This window comes from Sinohyriopsis cumingii, chromosome 15, assembly GCF_028554795.1.
Source record: "Sinohyriopsis cumingii isolate HCF-2022 chromosome 15, ASM2855479v2, whole genome shotgun sequence".
NCBI lineage: Eukaryota > Metazoa > Mollusca > Bivalvia > Unionida > Unionidae > Sinohyriopsis > Sinohyriopsis cumingii.
Window position 1 is genome coordinate 1,854,337 of NC_142975.1, and position 18,581 is coordinate 1,872,917.

At 36.0% G+C, this 18,581-nt stretch overlaps 1 protein-coding gene across 4 annotated transcripts in view; it reads left to right on the top strand.

The window, feature by feature from the left end:
• The window catches only part of LOC149781117 (activated CDC42 kinase 1-like), a 162,164-nt gene that overhangs the window by 56,885 nt on the left and 86,698 nt on the right, over positions 1-18,581 (top strand). For 3 of the 4 annotated variants that reach the window (XM_089935219.1, XM_089935218.1, XM_089935216.1), the window contains one exon: positions 14,566-14,697. In XM_089935219.1, the coding sequence (XP_089791345.1) occupies positions 14,594-14,697 (104 nt within the window). In that variant the 5' untranslated portion in view covers positions 14,566-14,593. Of the gene's footprint in view, positions 1-8,278; positions 8,466-14,565; positions 14,698-18,581 lie in introns of those variants that run through there. The other variant, XM_089935217.1, reaches the window with a different exon arrangement.

Here is an 18,581-nt window from a genome sequence, read left to right on the forward strand (position 1 = left end):
ATTTAAATTGTTGATGAAGTTGAGCAATATGCCTCATATGCATATTACTATCATGCCAGTAGCTCAGTGAATAAATACCCCAGTGAGCAATATGCCTCATATGCATATTACTATCATACTAGTAGCTCAATGAATAAATACCCCAGTGAGCAATATTCCTCATATGCATATTACTATCAGGCCAGTAGCTCAGTGAATAAATACCCCAGTGAGCGATATGCCTCATATGCATATTACTATCATACTAGTAGCTCAATGAATAAATACCCTAGTGAGCAATATGCCTCATATGCATATTACTATCATACTAGTAGCTCAATGAATAAATACCCCAGTGAGCAATATTCCTCATATGCATATTACTATCAGGCCAGTAGCTCAGTGAATAAATACCCCAGTGAGCGATATGCCTCATATGCATATTACTATCATGCCTGTAGCTCTGTGAGTAAATACCCCAGTGAGCAATATTCCTCATATGCATATTACTATCAGGCCAGTAGCTCAGTGAATAAATACCCCAGTGAGCGATATGCCTCATATGCATATTACTATCATGCCTGTAGCTCTGTGAGTAAATACCCCAGTGAGCAATATGCATCATATGCATATTACTATCATGCCTGTAGCACAGTGAATAAATACCCCAGTGAGCATCTTGAAATGAAGCTAAAATGAACAGATTTGTTTCTTGCACAAATTATTTCAACTTGATTTTTATCAACATATAGGACATCACTCATTAGATAAATGCTTAAAAACAGTTCTCTGAGCAGACGTAATCTGCCATGCTCGTCCTGGAGGTAGGAAGAATCTGTTTGATGCCAGACCCTAGGGTTGCAAACATTGTTTTCTCATTAGGTAAATTATACCATAAACAGACATTACATAGAAGCTTAATGAAAACTGGTAAATGATGCAGACATGTCTGTTTGCTTGTATCATATGATGGCTCCCATAACCGCTCAGTCCTGTAAACATTAATAGACTGTTCCATACCTCCTAGACCAACACGGTTGTAGCTATGACCAGAGTAGTCAGAGGTGATGCAAACTTTAAGATGGCAATTAATTTCCATCTTAAAAGCAAATAGTCACTATTTGTCGTAGTTTACCAAGTTGTTGTGTAGTGCGGTAGAGTTACTGTTGGCTGCCAGTGTAACATTTTCAAGGTTGAATGAATGACAGAAGGGTCTAAAGTTTTAAGTTGGAGTTCTTATAGCAGTACAAAGTTTAGCATTTAATCATGAATTATATTTTCAAAGAAAAACTAATTCACAAAAGTTAGAATTATTTTATAAAAAAGCTGGTAGACATAAGTTTAATGAGATCAAGATCTGAAACAGAAAATTCCATCATGCAGCTCTTTTCAAAATTCAAGTGAAGCAGGTACATGTATTTAGGAACTTGATTAAACATTTGTTACAATAATGTAATTGTCCAAAGAAAAAATGACATTGATGGCAAATTTAAGGGGGTAAAACTGTAAAACCAAATATGATATCTCATTTTTTATTTTGTCACTACTTGTGTATTATTTACTTTAAAGCATTTTTCATCATCCCTTTAAAATTTGTTTGTGTCTCAAAATTATACTTTTACTAAAAGATTGATGTACAGACCATTTGACAAAAAGTAACCTGGTCTAATACTTTCCATCTTAATATCTTTGTTTTGTATCTCTTGTCAAAAGTATGTTTTACAGTATCTTTATGTTTAATCGTTTATTTTTGTTTGCATCGTGTCTGAGCCACCATTGCTTCCACATCTGTGGTTTTTGCTTAAATGTTTTTATGTTAGCTTTATTCCTTGTCTTTGTCATGTGTGTGATTTACTTTCATGTGCACTTGCTTTTTTTTTTATTGAATCTTAGAAAAATAGTAACTTTTTAACTGACACAAGATCTCTAAAAAAATTCTCAGTTCTTATCCTATACTTCATTGCACACGGACCTCAGCGTATGAAAAACAGATTGGCAAGTTTTCAGCCTTCATCAAAATTAATTCCAGATTATAATAAAGAGATTAGCACTAACAACAAGTGTTCAGCCTTCATCAAGTTTTATTCCCGTTTATAAAAAAGAGATTAGCACTAGCAAGAAGTGTTCCAGTCTTCTTCAAATTTATTCCACATGTTACTGTATTAGCAGTGCTTTCTAGCTTTAAAACAGCAGTTTCTCAAACTAGAGATATGTAATATTTAGCCAGAATTTTTGAAATTTAAAAAGTGACAAGCTTTTAACCATTTCTGATTAATTTTAGCAGTGAAAATAGTAGACTAACCTTGATTTCACTTTACTCATAATAGTAATTATAGTCATTGTGAACAACACATTCAGATAAACAAAGGTGGTTCTGACATTCTCTACAAACATGGAAAGCAAAATTTGCTAGCACCGGTCAGTAACAGCTGGTGTCATTCTTGCAAAGCAGACTTGACACCATGACACCATATAAACAGCAGAGAGCAATTGATAGGTCTTATACCATATATACTCCAACAACATAGACCCAGAAATGCAGTTACATAATGTGCTGGCAGATCTGGGTTTATCAGAAGCAATCAGTAGAACAAAGTATTCAGATCATGATCTGCCAGTGTTTTTCTGATCAAGACTGAGTAATCAAAATGGCACTATGAATGTGTTGTAATTAATACTGGATATATATATATATATATATATATATATATATATATATATATATATATATATACATGTATATATATATATATATATATATATATATATATATATATATATATATATATATATATATATATATGTATAATGGTGCATGGCTCTGAAATAAAACGTTCTGCTTATGAAACGTGGGTAGGGACAGACCAAGTAAGCCATGCCATCAGCACAGATTAACTCCATTTATAATGCCAAATAAGCATATGTAGTTTAAGGGTGGGGGTTATGAACAGTTTCAAAGTTACGATTCTGAGCTTAGTGCGTGGGACAGTCATATCCAGGGGACAATGCTTGTTGTATAGGTGACACCTACCCCCCTCTCTCTCTCTCTCTCCACACACACACACACACACCATGGGCGCACGCACATAGTGACAGGGGCGGGGGCACTTGCTCCGCCCATTTCATCGGTAAACATGTTCTTGCATACATACGTAAAGCTTAGTAGCTGAGCACTACATGTTTGCCCCCACCGCAAAACTGATTCTGCGGCGCCCCTGGCACATTTATATCAAGTGTACTTCTGTTATTAAATTCATTTCACCAATGTGGTGCAATGATGGACATTTAGATTTTAATGTTTAGTGGCAATGTCATTGCTACTACTTACATTTCAAACGCGGAGATGCGGTAGGTCAGTTTGTATAGCGTAGGACTAATCCATGACCATTCCCGCCAAATAAAAGAACAGTATTATATCAATATGCCTTATGGTAATGGGTCACAGTATCTAACTGGATCTAAGACTGTATCTGCCACGAAATGCGACCGTGTTATATTTAAGAGCCTTATAGTAAGGGACCATTCTAATATATGGGACTGCGTTGTACTGAGATGCAAGGTAATGTGACCCATTATCATACCCGCCTTATAAAAGGGACCGTGTTCTGCTGTGATGATTTATAGTGAGGGATCACTGTATTGTATTTGAATTTCCTTTATCAAAGTTTTCTCATGTAACCGTTTACCCAAAGTCCACTTTCGCATGCTTATACATTTTAAGAACCGAATGTTTCCTTAAGCTTAAGGTATAAATGTTCTGTACAAATTTCTTTTGAAGTGGCCACCTGTGCTTCGTCTTACATCAGCCACTGTCATCTATGTGTGAAAGACAGATACATTTCTTCCAGAAGCATTTGCTGCCAATTGCCATCCTGCCTTGAACATGCTGGACCAAATTTTGGCCATCATAGACTCGATAGCAGTACTGTTACTTTGATTTCATTTCGGTACCAAACCTTGCTTTCATTTTCCCCAAATCCACTTACGTTTATCGAAATATTTCGAGAAAGACTAAGTCTTTCATGGAACATTAGTTTTAAGGGAACATCTGATTGCGAAGCAGTCTCCCTTCTCTGAATTCACAGGCTTTCGGTTTCCCAGGGGAAAAAAATAGGCCTACAGAGCGGGCCTGTTTTTCACACCCAGTTTGGGGGGGGGGGGGAGTAAATATGGTTTTGATGATTGGACTTTTTATACTTTATATTTTATTGCTTTTGAATATTTTATATGCTGAAAGCACAAAAAATTCAGAACTCTTGAAATAACTCTATAAATACTATATGTATGTTATAGCAACAACAACAACAACAACAAAAACGCACGGGGCTTGGGGTGACATAGTGGTCTTAAGTGTTCACCTCTACTGATCACTGACATCTCGCATCAGTCCGCGCATGTTTGAGCTCGACCTCGGCTAACGTGGGTGTGTGAGAAAGCTTTCCAGTAGCTTCCCGTGGGTCGGTAGTTCTTCCAGGAGATTTCCACAGGATCTTCCTCCACCATGTATCATGTGTTGACAAATGGCGTTAAATCCATAACAACAAGAAACTTTTATTTGTCATTTTGCTTCGCTGCATTTGTTGCATAGCGTAGTTGCCGTAACCTGGAAAATCTAGTCAACGATCGGCAGCTATTTCGATAGCAGAGGGAGCGCTCTACAGATGTTATGAACTATAGGTATACAGTGAAGTTGCTTACATTTACAACATGCAAAATGGAGAGACTTTTAGTATACCTCTATGTTACTTTCATGTACTGTGATTGAAATTTCTTTGGATATTGCGCTTCTTGAAATTGTACGTGATCGACGCACGCTAACCAAAATGACTGCTCCCATATGCTCAAAATATCAGCCTGAATAAGTCTAAAGTACATTATCCAGTTGTTAAACTAGAGAAAACGAATTATGCCAGACGAGACAATAACAGATTCTCAAATTGTAATGAATGAATTGCCAGATATATCAAATTAAAAAGTAAAATTAGTTATTCTGTCTCCTTTTTTTAAATTTACAATTTACCTCTAAAGTCCATGAAGTGAAAAAGACCAAGCGGAGCTAGCAGTTGTTTGATAGATGCACATCTGAAGTAATGGCAAGCTCTTCTATACTTATTAACCCATATTTCTCCCATCAAAATATACATGGTCTTTTTTAATATAGTATAAACAATGAGGAAAACCGAAGAAATTCTTTTTCTTTAAAAATCTTACCTTATGCAAAATACTAAACTGCAGAGCGCCCCAAATTATCTTTCCAGACTGTTATTAAAATGATTAATGATATTCGTAAGGAACCGAGGATACCTTCAGTGATTCAGATTTCGATTTCGATTGGGCTACAGAATAACATTTCCATTCGTTTTCTTTTTTTTTTTCCTTTCTTTCTTTCTTCAATGCTGTGTTTAGGCGAAATGAAAGGCCTTAGGGCGACTATTCTCTCCAAAATCGGCCGCCTGGCATAGACCCTAACTGTTGTTATTAATTTATTCCTCGTATTAAACCAGAGGCGTAGCTGGGGGGGGGGGGGGGAGGGGGGGCAGGGGGGTACATATGTCCCCGGGCGCCAAGGTACAGGGGCGCCAAAATGAGGCTTACAACGTTACATTATAATAAGTAAACAAGGGTAATATTCAAAAATGTGATTAAACGGGGAGGGGGCTGGGGCGCCAATTTTATAGTTCGTCCCCGGGCGCAAAATATCATAGCTACGCCTCTGTATTAAACAAACCACTAAATTAACGAGCATTACGAGTTATGACCAAGTAAAGGTAACTTTTCTTTTAAAAAAAAAATCTCTTTAGGATTGTTGGGGGAAAAGAACGAAGAAAAATTCCAGTAAATTTCGGTTGCAAATAAATGTCTCTAAATTCTTTAAATCATTGGAGACGTGTAGTTTTGCACGTTGTTATGGTCTTCAGTTTCAGACGCAAGTAAAGTACATGCGTGAGTAGTAGTGATCGGTTGTGAGAAAGAAAGATAAAAAACGGAACTTAGGAAGTTTGCACAGTAATTAGCATCTTAGTGAAAGTACATGATATCCGTATTTTTCTCCATCATGCATCTGACAAATTAATCTGGTTCCGAGCTTCTCGTACATCTTGGTATGAATTTTGTTACATTGGTAACTAATCTGGAGACAAAGCTTTGTAGCTGTACTTGTCACAGACCAGGAGACCATAAAGGATTGCCTGTGGTCCTTCATTGGACATCGGTCTTCAGTCGTCCGCCAATCGTTATCGCTACGACTCCTAAATTACTCGGAAGATTGCAATGAAACTTAAAAACCACATTCATCCCGAGGACTGTTTCGTCCTAAATGAATACGATCAGATATAATGTATGACCGTCATAGCAGCCATCTTCAAAACCTTTTTCATCACGACTCTTCCTGAATGGATTGTCATATCAACATGGAGATTTCGCTGTAAAATTTATTGTGGTCTAGTTGGTCCTAAATGAAAATGGTGCAATTCTGATTTTCATTATTGCCGCCAAGACAGCCATCTTGAAAATTGTGTTATCGTTGCTACTTCGGTATGTAAAGTCATGTTGACAGAGTCTTCATATAATGTCTTGCTGGTCCAAATTGAAAATGGTTTCACTTAAAAATCTAATATGGCCGCCAGAACGGCCATGTTGAAAATCTTGTCGCTACACCTCCTGACTTGATGTTCATGTCTAAAAATGCTTTTCGGAGAGTAGAGAATTGATCCCGTCAAGGGACTTTTGTTTCTAGTTACCGGCCAATGATATTGATTTGCCCAGTTAGGCCGGGTGCCAGCGAAGGATTGACTGTAGAATTTACTGAGAAGTTACGAATGAAAAGACAGTAAGATGCAATCGCATCTTCTCGGTCCATACTTATTGTGTAAATAGCTGAGGTTGTTCGAATTACATCTATCAGCATACATTCGAGATATGAGCAGTAGGTTTGACCTCGAAGTTGGGAATGTGCATTTGGATACGTAAGGTAAATAATTGCTTGGATCCATGCTATATACTGGTTTTTGAATTACATACGCTGTGTTGTAGTAAATTGAGCTGTGATATCCCAGGAGTGCGATTTTATCGATATTTAACACAGTCCAGATGTTAGAGCGGAATTAAATTCACATTTATGTTTCGCCGAAGATAACATCTTAAATTGCTCACGCTGTTAAAAGTTGTATATTTTAATCAAAATTCGTGTTTATGTAAACTCTGAATATTTTTTTCTGTTTTTGTAGACGTAGAAAACCTTGACTCACTTGTAATGTGTTTTTTGTATTTAGGAGAGATTTCACTGTTCGAAATCGGTTGCCTCGTCTTTTCCATAGGAAAGACATTTAGATCCCTTTTGTTTTTTCGTCTTGGTGTTGTCAGTAATATGTTAAAAGTGCTTTTAAAATCAAACATTCTACGTATCAATCGTTTTCTTCTTTTGATATGCGTAACTACAGTAATAGTTTTTGAATTATATTTAACGTTCCAAGCTAATGCAGATGTTTATGATACAGCGTGTACATTTATAAAGTAAAGATCAATTAATACTATCGTTTTTATAAAAAAAAATATGTGTGCCCTATTACTGTGTTAGATTATTTATGCTGTTTTGTATGTACTATGTTCCGGTGGCCTGAAATACAAACTGTTTTGCATGCAATATTGCCCGGTAACCTGAAACCCTAAATAAATTTGTTGTACGGTTTATTTTATCAGAACTATAAAAATCCCACATCCAGCAGCTTTGAACGGTTTTAATTTTGATTTGAAATCTTGATTTACCTTTTAAATTAAGATTGGCAAAATTAAAATTCTGCTCGGAATATTGTAACATTACACAGAGCAAGTGTTACAATCATCTGCGCCCGCAGATTTTTTGTTTGTGTGTGTGTGTGTGTGGGGGGGTAACATGTACTGGTCAGCTGTTAGGTTTTACGTATGTAGGCCAACACATGTTTAGAGGTGAAATGGGGGGGGGGGGCATCCTTGCCCCTATGTGCTGGCGCCCATGGTTTGAGTCCAGATTTTGTAAACATTGATATTCGTTACTTGCAGGTTAGTACAAGGAACTTTTACAGACTTTTTGTCTGTTTATACTACAGCCTTATAGTAATACTTGTGCGTTGTGTTTTTATATGCTGGCTGTTTAACTGTATAGTCCAGGCATGGAATTTGTTATCAATAATTTCCTCTCAAATTGTAATCAGCACATTCAACTGATAATCTCCTTTGGGAGTGCAGTTCCGGTAAGTAGAAGGATGGGTCCTGGATCCTAAATAAGATGAAAGTGCAATCCCATTAAAATTTGGCAGAAACTAAAGTTACTACAAGGAGAGTAGACATGAGTCTAGCCTACAAGAGGGAGACTACATAATTGAAATTTAACGGTACACCGCTGCCTCAGAGACAGCTTGCGAGAGCTTTTCCTTCAGTGTATTAACACTTAACGTTATATATTACTGCTTCACTATGTGGGAAAGACTCGGAAATCATTTGAAGCAAAGGTACAGTATTATCGATAATAGTAGTACCAGGAAGATAATCACGATACGTGTAAATGAATGCACTATCTACCTTCACAAATTTATGTTTGTTTATTGTTGTCCATTAGTGGGCCATAAAAGCAGTAGTACAGCACCCACTCTTTACAGGGCCCTTATTTATGACATGGATCCAGTTGTAAGTCGGGTATGGTCATGGGTCCCATTTCTTCAGTTGGTAGCGAAAAATATAATGTAACATTTACTTCATTGTAAGGTGGTCACATTCTAAAGCAGTATACCCTATGCATCGAATAGACATACAGTAATTAAAATGAGGAAATACGGTGTCATTAGTATATATTGTCCCCCCCCCCCCCGCTATAATGGATGAGCTGGAGTACATATAAATGATTTGTTATAATGAAGAATTATATGTACGTATACATTTTTTTTGTTTGTTTCTAGTGTTAGTTTTCATTATAACAAGGAATTCATAATAAAGAGGTTGGTTTTGACAAGGGTTGTTATAGTGAGGGATTATAGTACACTTTTTATATACTTTATTAACCAAAAAGTTTGAAGTCATATTTTCACCATCATTACAGAAGTAAATATTAGATTTGCAATTATATTTCCCGCACAAGTGTATGCATTTGTAGAGCGATTAGGTCATAATGCAAGGGTCGTTGATTCGATACTTGCTCGGGCCTTGGGAAAGGCAATTAGCACTAATTTCTTTGGCTCACTGTTGCTACTGTGTTGAAAGCGTCCTAATCAAAATCATTTAACAACTATTAAATTCCAACCCTTGGAATTATGATTAAGTGTTATTGACAATCGCAACGGACCTGTTAGTCAAAACAATATCATAGCATGTGAACGAGTTTGTAGAAGGCTGTCATATGGGTCCCAATATACTTATCTGAAGAAAAAGAAAACACGCCCAATGTATCACTGTCCAGTCAGAAAATGTGTGTGCGCGCGTGATTGTTTGTGTGTGTGTGGCATATGTTATGGGGGCCACAACGCAACAAATCGTTCCTTCGTGCATACAATTGACGTTTTGTCCCGTAACTTTCAGTAATATCAATCTTTCCCCGATACAATGCAGTCTGTTTCGCAAACTTGTCACGATTATTGACAGACAATAGTTAATGTGCGTAGAAATACGTTAGGACATTACAAATTCCTCCATGAAGTACGTTTTCTAAGATATCATAGTTTCCTCTCGTCGCGGCTCATACATATTTTTAATTATTGTGGTTGGCAGATATCATAACAGTGTTTCATGTTGATTCACTTGCCACTTGCTGTTAGGCTGGGTGGTGTAGGACAGGTTAGTGACGCCAGTACTAAAATGAATAAACGATTCTAAGGTTGTTGAACCATCTGATGTAAGTTGATACACTAACTGCAGACAATTTAAGGACCTACGAGTAAATTCTCACGGGCATATAATATATTTTTTAAAAGTCTTAAAACAAAAAACCAAATACTATTGATTTGCGTTACCTTAACAAACCACGAGTTTCTTTCCGAGGCATAATTATCGATAGAGCGTCAGACTCGTAATCCGTTGGTCGTGGGTTTGATACCTGCCCAGGTCATCTTTGGTCGAATGCCTCCGTGTGTCTTTGCGAAATGGTTAAGGCACTTAGGTCTCATTTCATCGTTATGAACAATATGCTAAAATGTTGTACAAACAACTTAACAAACACCCAAACCTAAACTAAAAACTCCTCAAACATACGTGTACAGTCGCACAGTTTCTTATCCAAACCCACATATTTGGGAGCCTACGAAGGCGGCCGTAGCGATGATGATGATGTCGTTGTCATCATTGGCATATATTTCCTAAACCCCTTGACAGATTATCATCATGCTTGATTTAAACAGTATTTATTTGCAGAAATCATCATATATTTATACCGGAAATGTAGCAGGTCATTATTTAGGAAGTAACTAAATACATATCAGATATATATCAACTCATTGTATATGTATTAACTAAATACATACCAAAGATGTATCAGGTCAGTGTATATGTAGTAACTATATATATATATATATATATATATATATATATATATATATATATATATATATATATATATATATATATAATGTATATATATATATATATATATATATATATATGTATGTATGTATATATCATATATCATATATATATATATGTATGTATGTATGTATCATATATCATATATATATCATGTCATATTAACCAAATACGTACCGGAGATGTATCAGGTCATGTATGTGTAGTAACTAAATATATATAAATATATATCAGATATATATCATGTCAGTGTACATGTATATTTATTAACTAAATACGTACCAGACATGTATAAGGTCAGTGTATATATAGTTACCTTATGCATACCAGATCTATATTAAGTCAGTGTATATGTATTAATTAAACACAAACCAGTGATATATCAAGTCAGTATATATTTAGTAACTATATACATACCAGATATATATATATATATATATATATATATATATATATATATATATATATATATATATATATATATATCAATCAGGTCATTGTATATGTATTAACGAAATACATACTAATGATGTATAAGGTGCGATGTATAAGGTCAGTGTATATGTAGTAACTGTATGCATACACGATATATATCGGGTCAGTGTATATGTAGTAACTGTATGCATACAAGATATATATAAGGTCAGTGTATATGTAGTAACTGTATGCATACACGATATATATCGGGTCAGTGTATATGTAGTAACTGTATGCATACAAGATATATATCGGGTCAGTGTATATGTAGTAACTGTATGCATACAAGATATATATCGGGTCAGTGTATATGTAGTAATGTATGCATACACGATATATATCGGGTCAGTGTATATGTAGTAACTGTATGCATACAAGATATATATCGGGTCAGTGTATATGTAGTAACTGTATGCATACAAGATATATATCGGGTCAGTGTATATGTAGTAATGTATGCATACAAGATATATATCGGGTCAGTGTATATGTAGTAACTGTATGCATACAAGATATATATCGGGTCAGTGTATATGTAGTAACTGTATGCATACAAGATATATATCGGGTCAGTGTATATGTATTAACTAAACACATGCCAGTTATATATCACTTTATCAGGTCAGATTATATGAAGTAACTATATATATACCATATATATATATATATATATATATATATATATATATATATATATATATATATATATATATATATATATATATATATATATATATATATATATTAGGCCAGTGTATATGTAACTAAAAACATACCAGATATATATCAGGTTAGTGTAAATATTATAGATAGTGTTTAAACAAAATGTTTTTGTTGTTATTATGTACTTTTGGACTGCCTGAAACGTCTCGTTTACCGCACATGATTGCAAAGTGGCTACCCATTGATAAAGAAGTTATGTTTGTAATATAATGCACTGTTCCTATTGCTTAGTTTCTGACAGTATGATATTTGTACAGTCAAAGAGAAAATGTTTTTCAACTTTTGGTTCACTGCATGAATATCTTATTGCTAGGTAACAAGTGTTTTTTTTTAAATGATCGTCATTTAATAAGATAAAGCTTGGTCAAAGTGCATTGATCTCTCACTTTGATTGTAGTAGAATGGGACCTTTGATCCAAGTGCATAATTTGCGCTGATCTCTCCCTTTGATTGTAGTAGAATGGGATCTTTGATCCAAGTGCATAATTTGCGCTGATCTCTCACTTTGATTGTAGTAGAATGGGATCTTTGATCCAAGTGCATAATTTGCGCTGATCTCTCACTTTGATTTCAGTAGAATGGGATCTTTGATCCAAGTGCATAATTTGCGCTGATCTCTCACTTTGATTGTAGTAGAATGGGACCTTTGATCCAAGTGCATAATTTGTGCTGATCTCTCACTTTGTAGTAGAATGGGATCTTTGATCCAAGTGCATAATTTGCGCTGATCTCTCACTTTGATTGTAGTAGAATGGGATCTTTGATCCAAGTGCATAATTTTGTTTTTAATTTCTCGCCTTGATTGTAATAATATGGGACCTTTTCTAAATTCCTATTTAAATGTGATTTAAAAGAATATAACTAAGGGTTCTCTAGGATTTCCAAAGGGAGAAGATTCCATTCTGAAACAGGCTTTGGCAAAACTGATAGGTTTATTTCGTATAGATTTGAGCTGGCGAAAGGTATTTGAAGATTAGTTCTGTCATGAAGTTGTCAGATCATTATGAACCGGAGACATTCATTGTACAATATGCTGATTTGGTTATTTCACCTTGGCATCATGGTCCCAGTCATGTAAAATTTATCTTAAGGTTCTAGTTTAAGTATTTTCTCGTGCTAATATTTCCTAAAGTCAAAGATAGTGTAATAAATTTGGAGTATCCGCATCTGTTTAAAGCTCAGCGTTTTAAGGATTTCTCAGATTTTTTGTGATTACTTGTTTGATTTTGGGAAGTCGGTGCTGGGACTATAGTCCTCAGACCGAAATAATTAGCCAGTTACTAGGAAGAAACGTCAAGGAGAGAAGTGTTAGTGAGTTTTCGTGATGCCATGGTCTACTTTCGGTGAATTCAGGCCAAAGCCGCACGAGTGTCCCTGGAGTTCAGTAGTCCATATTAATATCTAGTTTTGTAAATTGATTGTGCGAATCCAGGTGCAGTATATATGATTTGAGACTGGTAAATTATACAATGGCATAAATGAGAAGGGACTGTTCAGCCGCCGGCAGGCGCCATTTATTGTTGCTATGGTGGTAAATATGATGCAGAGTTACAGGCACAGTCTAGCTTAAAATCATGATCTGACTTGACTAAGGTGACGTAGTAAAAAATAATTCCCTGTATTAGGTGGTTGAGTTGTATAGGTTAACGGCGTGAAATGCAGGCGGTACGTTACGGAAAGTCAGTGAAGAGAAACCATGCAGTTTTGCGGTTGACGTACAATTTGAAGTTGTGAGATATTTGGTCTTGTATTAATTAGAGTAAATTTATTTAATGATTGGACAAGCTGTGCTTTCCAGTTTACAACAGTAGCTGTATAGGAGTCTTTGGAATCAGGAGAAACATGGCTTCTAGCGGGATTCACGCCAGGGTTTGACATCGCTTGGTCAAGAAACACATTTCGTTATTACAATAGATTTTTCCCCATGCTTAGCATTAATCATTATGAAGCTAAGACACTCATTCTACAATTCATTCTGTGACATGCTTGCTCTCCAATTTTCACCTTGTGGTCTTAGTCCCACATTTTACATCAGTGCAGATTCTAGCATTATTATTTTTCATACCAGTTCTGGATTTGCAGATTGCCAGGACTGAATGTTCGGTTCTTTTGGCCTTGATTTACGTGCACATGCGTATTGGTTTTCACAGCAAGGCATGATGACAAGATATTTTATATCCAGGTATACACATTTTCACCTCTTCTTCTGTATGACTAAAATTTATTCAGCTATATAATCCTCATGCGGCCACAACATTTGTCGGGTGTGTTAGACACACACTTGCAGTGGAAGGTGGCTTCACAGATATGCTTTTCTGTTTGCTCTTTAGTGAATGTGGCACAATGGAAGGTTATATTGTGCCAAGGTAATTGGGAAAAAGACATAGACATTGTCCATAGTTACCTCACAGTACGGTGTCAAACCCTGCTGGTTTGGGTAAATTTAAAAATCTTCCCCATCCTGGTTGAGGAAACTGCATTGGCTCAGCTTGCAAGTGACTAACTGGTAATTTAAGCGTCGCGAGTTTGATATAAGCCCATGCTAATGGCGTGTTATTGGCAAATGCACTTTCCTCCTAATTTGTTGGCATTGTAGTGCTATTGAAATCGACAGGGGCATAAACAAAACCGCATCTTAAATGCAAGTCTGACCATGCCAAGAACTGAGCTACAGTGGCTTTTTTTGACGGATGAGAATATTGAGATTTAACTAATGAGAAAATTGGTAAATGAAAACGAAAACAGGACTGTGTTATTATGTAGGCACATGCCTTAAAGATGTATGACATAATCCTCTGTTATCATTAAAAAATAATTAATTCTTCTTATGTAAATTCCTTTCAGTGTTACCGGTGGGACAGGTGACAAGGAAATGAGTGGGGAAGACGACGGTCAGGAGTGGTTATATGAACTGCTAACTGAGGTGCAGTTAGATCAGTTTTATTCCAAACTGAGGGATGATCTTCAGGTCACCAGGTATTATGCTGAATCATGTTTCATGTCCTTTATGAGCTGCTAGAGAAAATAGAAACAGTTCCAGAATTTACCTTGCAAAAATAATAATTGTTTGTCAGGTCATTCACCTAATGGGTGTTCATTTGTTCTCGGACGAAAAGAGAGTGAATCACAATTTTTTTCATTGATGGAATTGGCCATGTATATGTAGTATTAGAGATGGTAATCTCTGTCCGTCATCTCACTTTATTTCATATATATGTATGTTCTAGGACTAACTATGGTGGTCCATATGTCGATCAACTTGCTTTTATTGAAAAAAGGGTAAACCTTGGTTACACTATGGTGAAAACAATAGTATCTAATGACCACAAACAAGGTTGCCAAAATTACCAGCCAACAAACAATAATGAACTGTCTTCATGGCCAGCCCAGATTGCAGTGAACAGCTTGTTGTCAGTGTCACACCTATGTAGGCTTCACACAACATGAATTATTCAAGTAATATTTTTGTAACATTAAAAATTTTACCCAATTTTATCCAAGTCTTCAGTATAGACTCAATGTTGTATGTTTCAAACAATTAAATTTTTCACAAGAAATACCAAATTTGATACAAGATGATAACTGATAATAAAAAGGAGTGGAAACCATCCAGTGTTATGTTGTAGTAAGATGCTTGATAATAAAAAGGAGTGGAAACCATCCAGTGTTATGTTGTGGTAAGATAATTGATAATGAAAAGGAGTGGAAACCATCCAGTGTTATGTTGTGGTAAGATAATTGATAATGAAAAGGAGTGGAAACTATCCACTGTTATGTTGTGGTAAGATGCTTGATAATAAAAAGGAGTGGAAACCATCCAGTGTTATGTTATGGTAGGATACTTGATAATGAAAAGGAGTGGAAACTATCCAGTGTTATGTTGTGGTAAGAGAATTGATAATGAAAAGGAGTGGAAACTATCCAGTGTTATGTTGTGGTAAGATAATTGATAATGAAAAGGAGTGGAAACCATCCAGTGTTATGTTGTGGTAAGAGAATTGATAATGAAAAGGAGTGGAAACCATCCAGTGTTATGTTGTGGTAACATAATTGATAATGAAAAGGAGTGGAAACCATCCAGTGTTATGTTGTGGTAAGATACTTGATAATGAAAAGGAGTGGAAGTTAACCATCCAGTGTTATGTTGTGGTAAGATAATTGACAATGAAAAGGAGTGGAAACCATCCAGTGTTATTTTGTGGTAAGAGAATTGATAATGAAAAGGAGTGGAAACCATCCAGTGTTATGTTGTGGTAAGAGAATTGATGATGAAAAGGAGTGGTAAGATAAAGCCAGATATTAACATGTCATCATTCATTCCATATCACATGCAAGATGTTACATGTCATCCTTGTCTCAGACCCTAATGACATTATAAAGTGTAGTTTCAGTATAGTTCCTTTAGACTTTTTTAATTGCATCTTTCCCAAATTAGCTCTGCACCAGGCTACTGTGCATTTACATAAGTAAATCATTCCTAATGCTTGAGCTCTGTTGCTGACATAAATGCTGCATTTTCAGAGCCTCTTATTGGATTAGCCTTGTTTGGTTACCATGGTGTGTACTTCAGGAAACTTCATTCCTATTAACCTTGGCACTAAAAAGATACCCTACTTGTCTTGGTGTGGCATATACCAAACAAAACACCCTAATGCATATAAACACATGAAATTTAGACTTTCTACATAAAATAAAAAGAAAGACTGGTTCAAAATTGACATTAAAGACAAGAGTTGTCTCTGATAGGTTTTGGCTCAAGGTTGTTTTGATTGGGGTCAGGGTTGGGTTGGTTTGTGAGAACATTTCCTTCATGTAGACCCACAGTATGTTACATGATCCTCCTACTAACACCAGACATGATGCTCAGTGGCATCCTGTTTATAACAGACACTAAAAAGACCATATTGTTTTTATCCTTTGTGGTTAAATTGATAATGAAAGTGAGAAACAAGATCCTTAGATGTCCTTTATGACCTGTTTTCTTTTGTGTTGATATATCCTCTAAAGGTATTACTCTGTGAACAGTAGTCAGTAGACTTGAGCAGTTGTCTTTGATATTTAGGTGTCCTTGAAAGGTTTTATTGATGAGCAGTTGTCTTTGATATTTAGGTGTCCTTGAAAGGTTTTAATGATGAGCAGTTGTTTTTTATTGAGGTGCCCTTGAAAGGTTTTTACCCGGTAGTGATGAGCAGTTGTCTTTGATATTTAGGTGTCCTTGAAAGGTTTTAGTGATGAGCACTTGTCTTTGACATTGAGGTGCCCTTTAAGGTTTTAGTGATGAGCAGTTGTCTTTGATATTTAGGTGTCCTTGAAAGGTTTTAGTGATGAGCACTTGTCTTTGACATTGAGGTGCCCTTAAAGGTTTTAGTGATGAGCAGTTGTCTTTGATATTTAGGTGCCCTTTAAGGAATGTTTTGGTGTATGATTTGTCCATGATATTAATGTGTTCTTTAAGAAAAGTTTTATTCATTACTAGTTGTCCTTTATTTTGAGTTGCCCTGTACAAAAACATTTTCCTATAAATAATGGTTTGTTGTGGTTAGAAGCTGCTTTAGTGTTTGTAACAAAAGAGATATCTTGACTTTATTCAGATTTGATGGGTAAATACAGGTATTGATATTTCTAACCAACAAGTTAATTATTTGCCTCTCTTTCCTTTAATTACTTAACTTGAAAGGTAACCTTGTTTATAAGGTAGGAGATAGGTATGTCTGGACCTTAGTAACTGTTGACAGTCTTTCAAGGATTCCTATATTTGCTACTTTTTCTTTCCTGCTTTACATAGAGGGGGTGGTGTAGAGGAGGTGATAATTCAATTTAACCCATCGTTCCTTCCATCCATCCATTTGTCTCATTTTCATTATTGCTAAATAAATTCCTTACTTATTATTGGATTACGGCCCTATTTGATATACTGCTAGATATTCTCGATATTAATGAGGTTTTGGCTGACACTCGTTTTTATGCATTGTTCAGCAGAGTAACAGCCCCTGCTTTTCAGACACAGATCTTTTTTTGCTCACTAACAGCAGTAATTATTATTATATTTCATGCATATTTTGGTGTGCAGCTTGAATAGTTATATTTTAGTTGAGCTCATTTGTCAGCTTCTGTAGTATAGTTTTAGGGCCAGATTGTGTTCATTTGTCAGCCTTCTGTAGCACAGTTATAGGCCCAGGTTCTGTTCATTTGTCAGCCTTCTGTAGTACAGTTACAGGCCCAGATTGTGTTCATTTGTCAGCCTTCTGTAGTACAGTTACAGGCCCAAATTGTGTTCATTTGTCAGCCTTCTGTAGCACAGTTATAGGCCAAGATTGTGTTCATTTGTCAGCCTTCTGTAGCAGAGTTGTAGGCCCTGATTGTATTCTTGTATAAGCCTTCTGTAGTACAGTTATAGGCCTAGATTGTGTTCATTTGTCAGCCTTCTGTAGCACAGTTATAGGCCCAGATTGTGTTCATTTGTCAGCTTTCTGTAGCAGAGTTGTAGGCCCTGATCATATTCTTGTATCAGCCTTCTGTAGCACAGTTATAGGCCCAGGTTCTGTTCATCTGTCAGCCTTCTGTAGTGGAGTTATAGGGCCAGATTTTACTCATTTGTCAGCCCAATGTAGCACAGTTATTGGGCCAGATTTTGCACATTTGTTAGCCTTCTGTATCACAGTTTTATTTGCCCAGATTCTGTTCATTTGTCAGCCTTCTGTAGCATAGTTATTGGGCCAGATTTTGCTCATTTGTCAGCCTTCTTTAGCACAGTTATTGGGCCAGATTTTGCTCATTTGTCAGCCTTCTTTAGCACAGTGTAAGCCCATTTTGTGTTTATGTGTCAGCCTTCTCTAGCAGAATTATAGGCCCAGATTGTG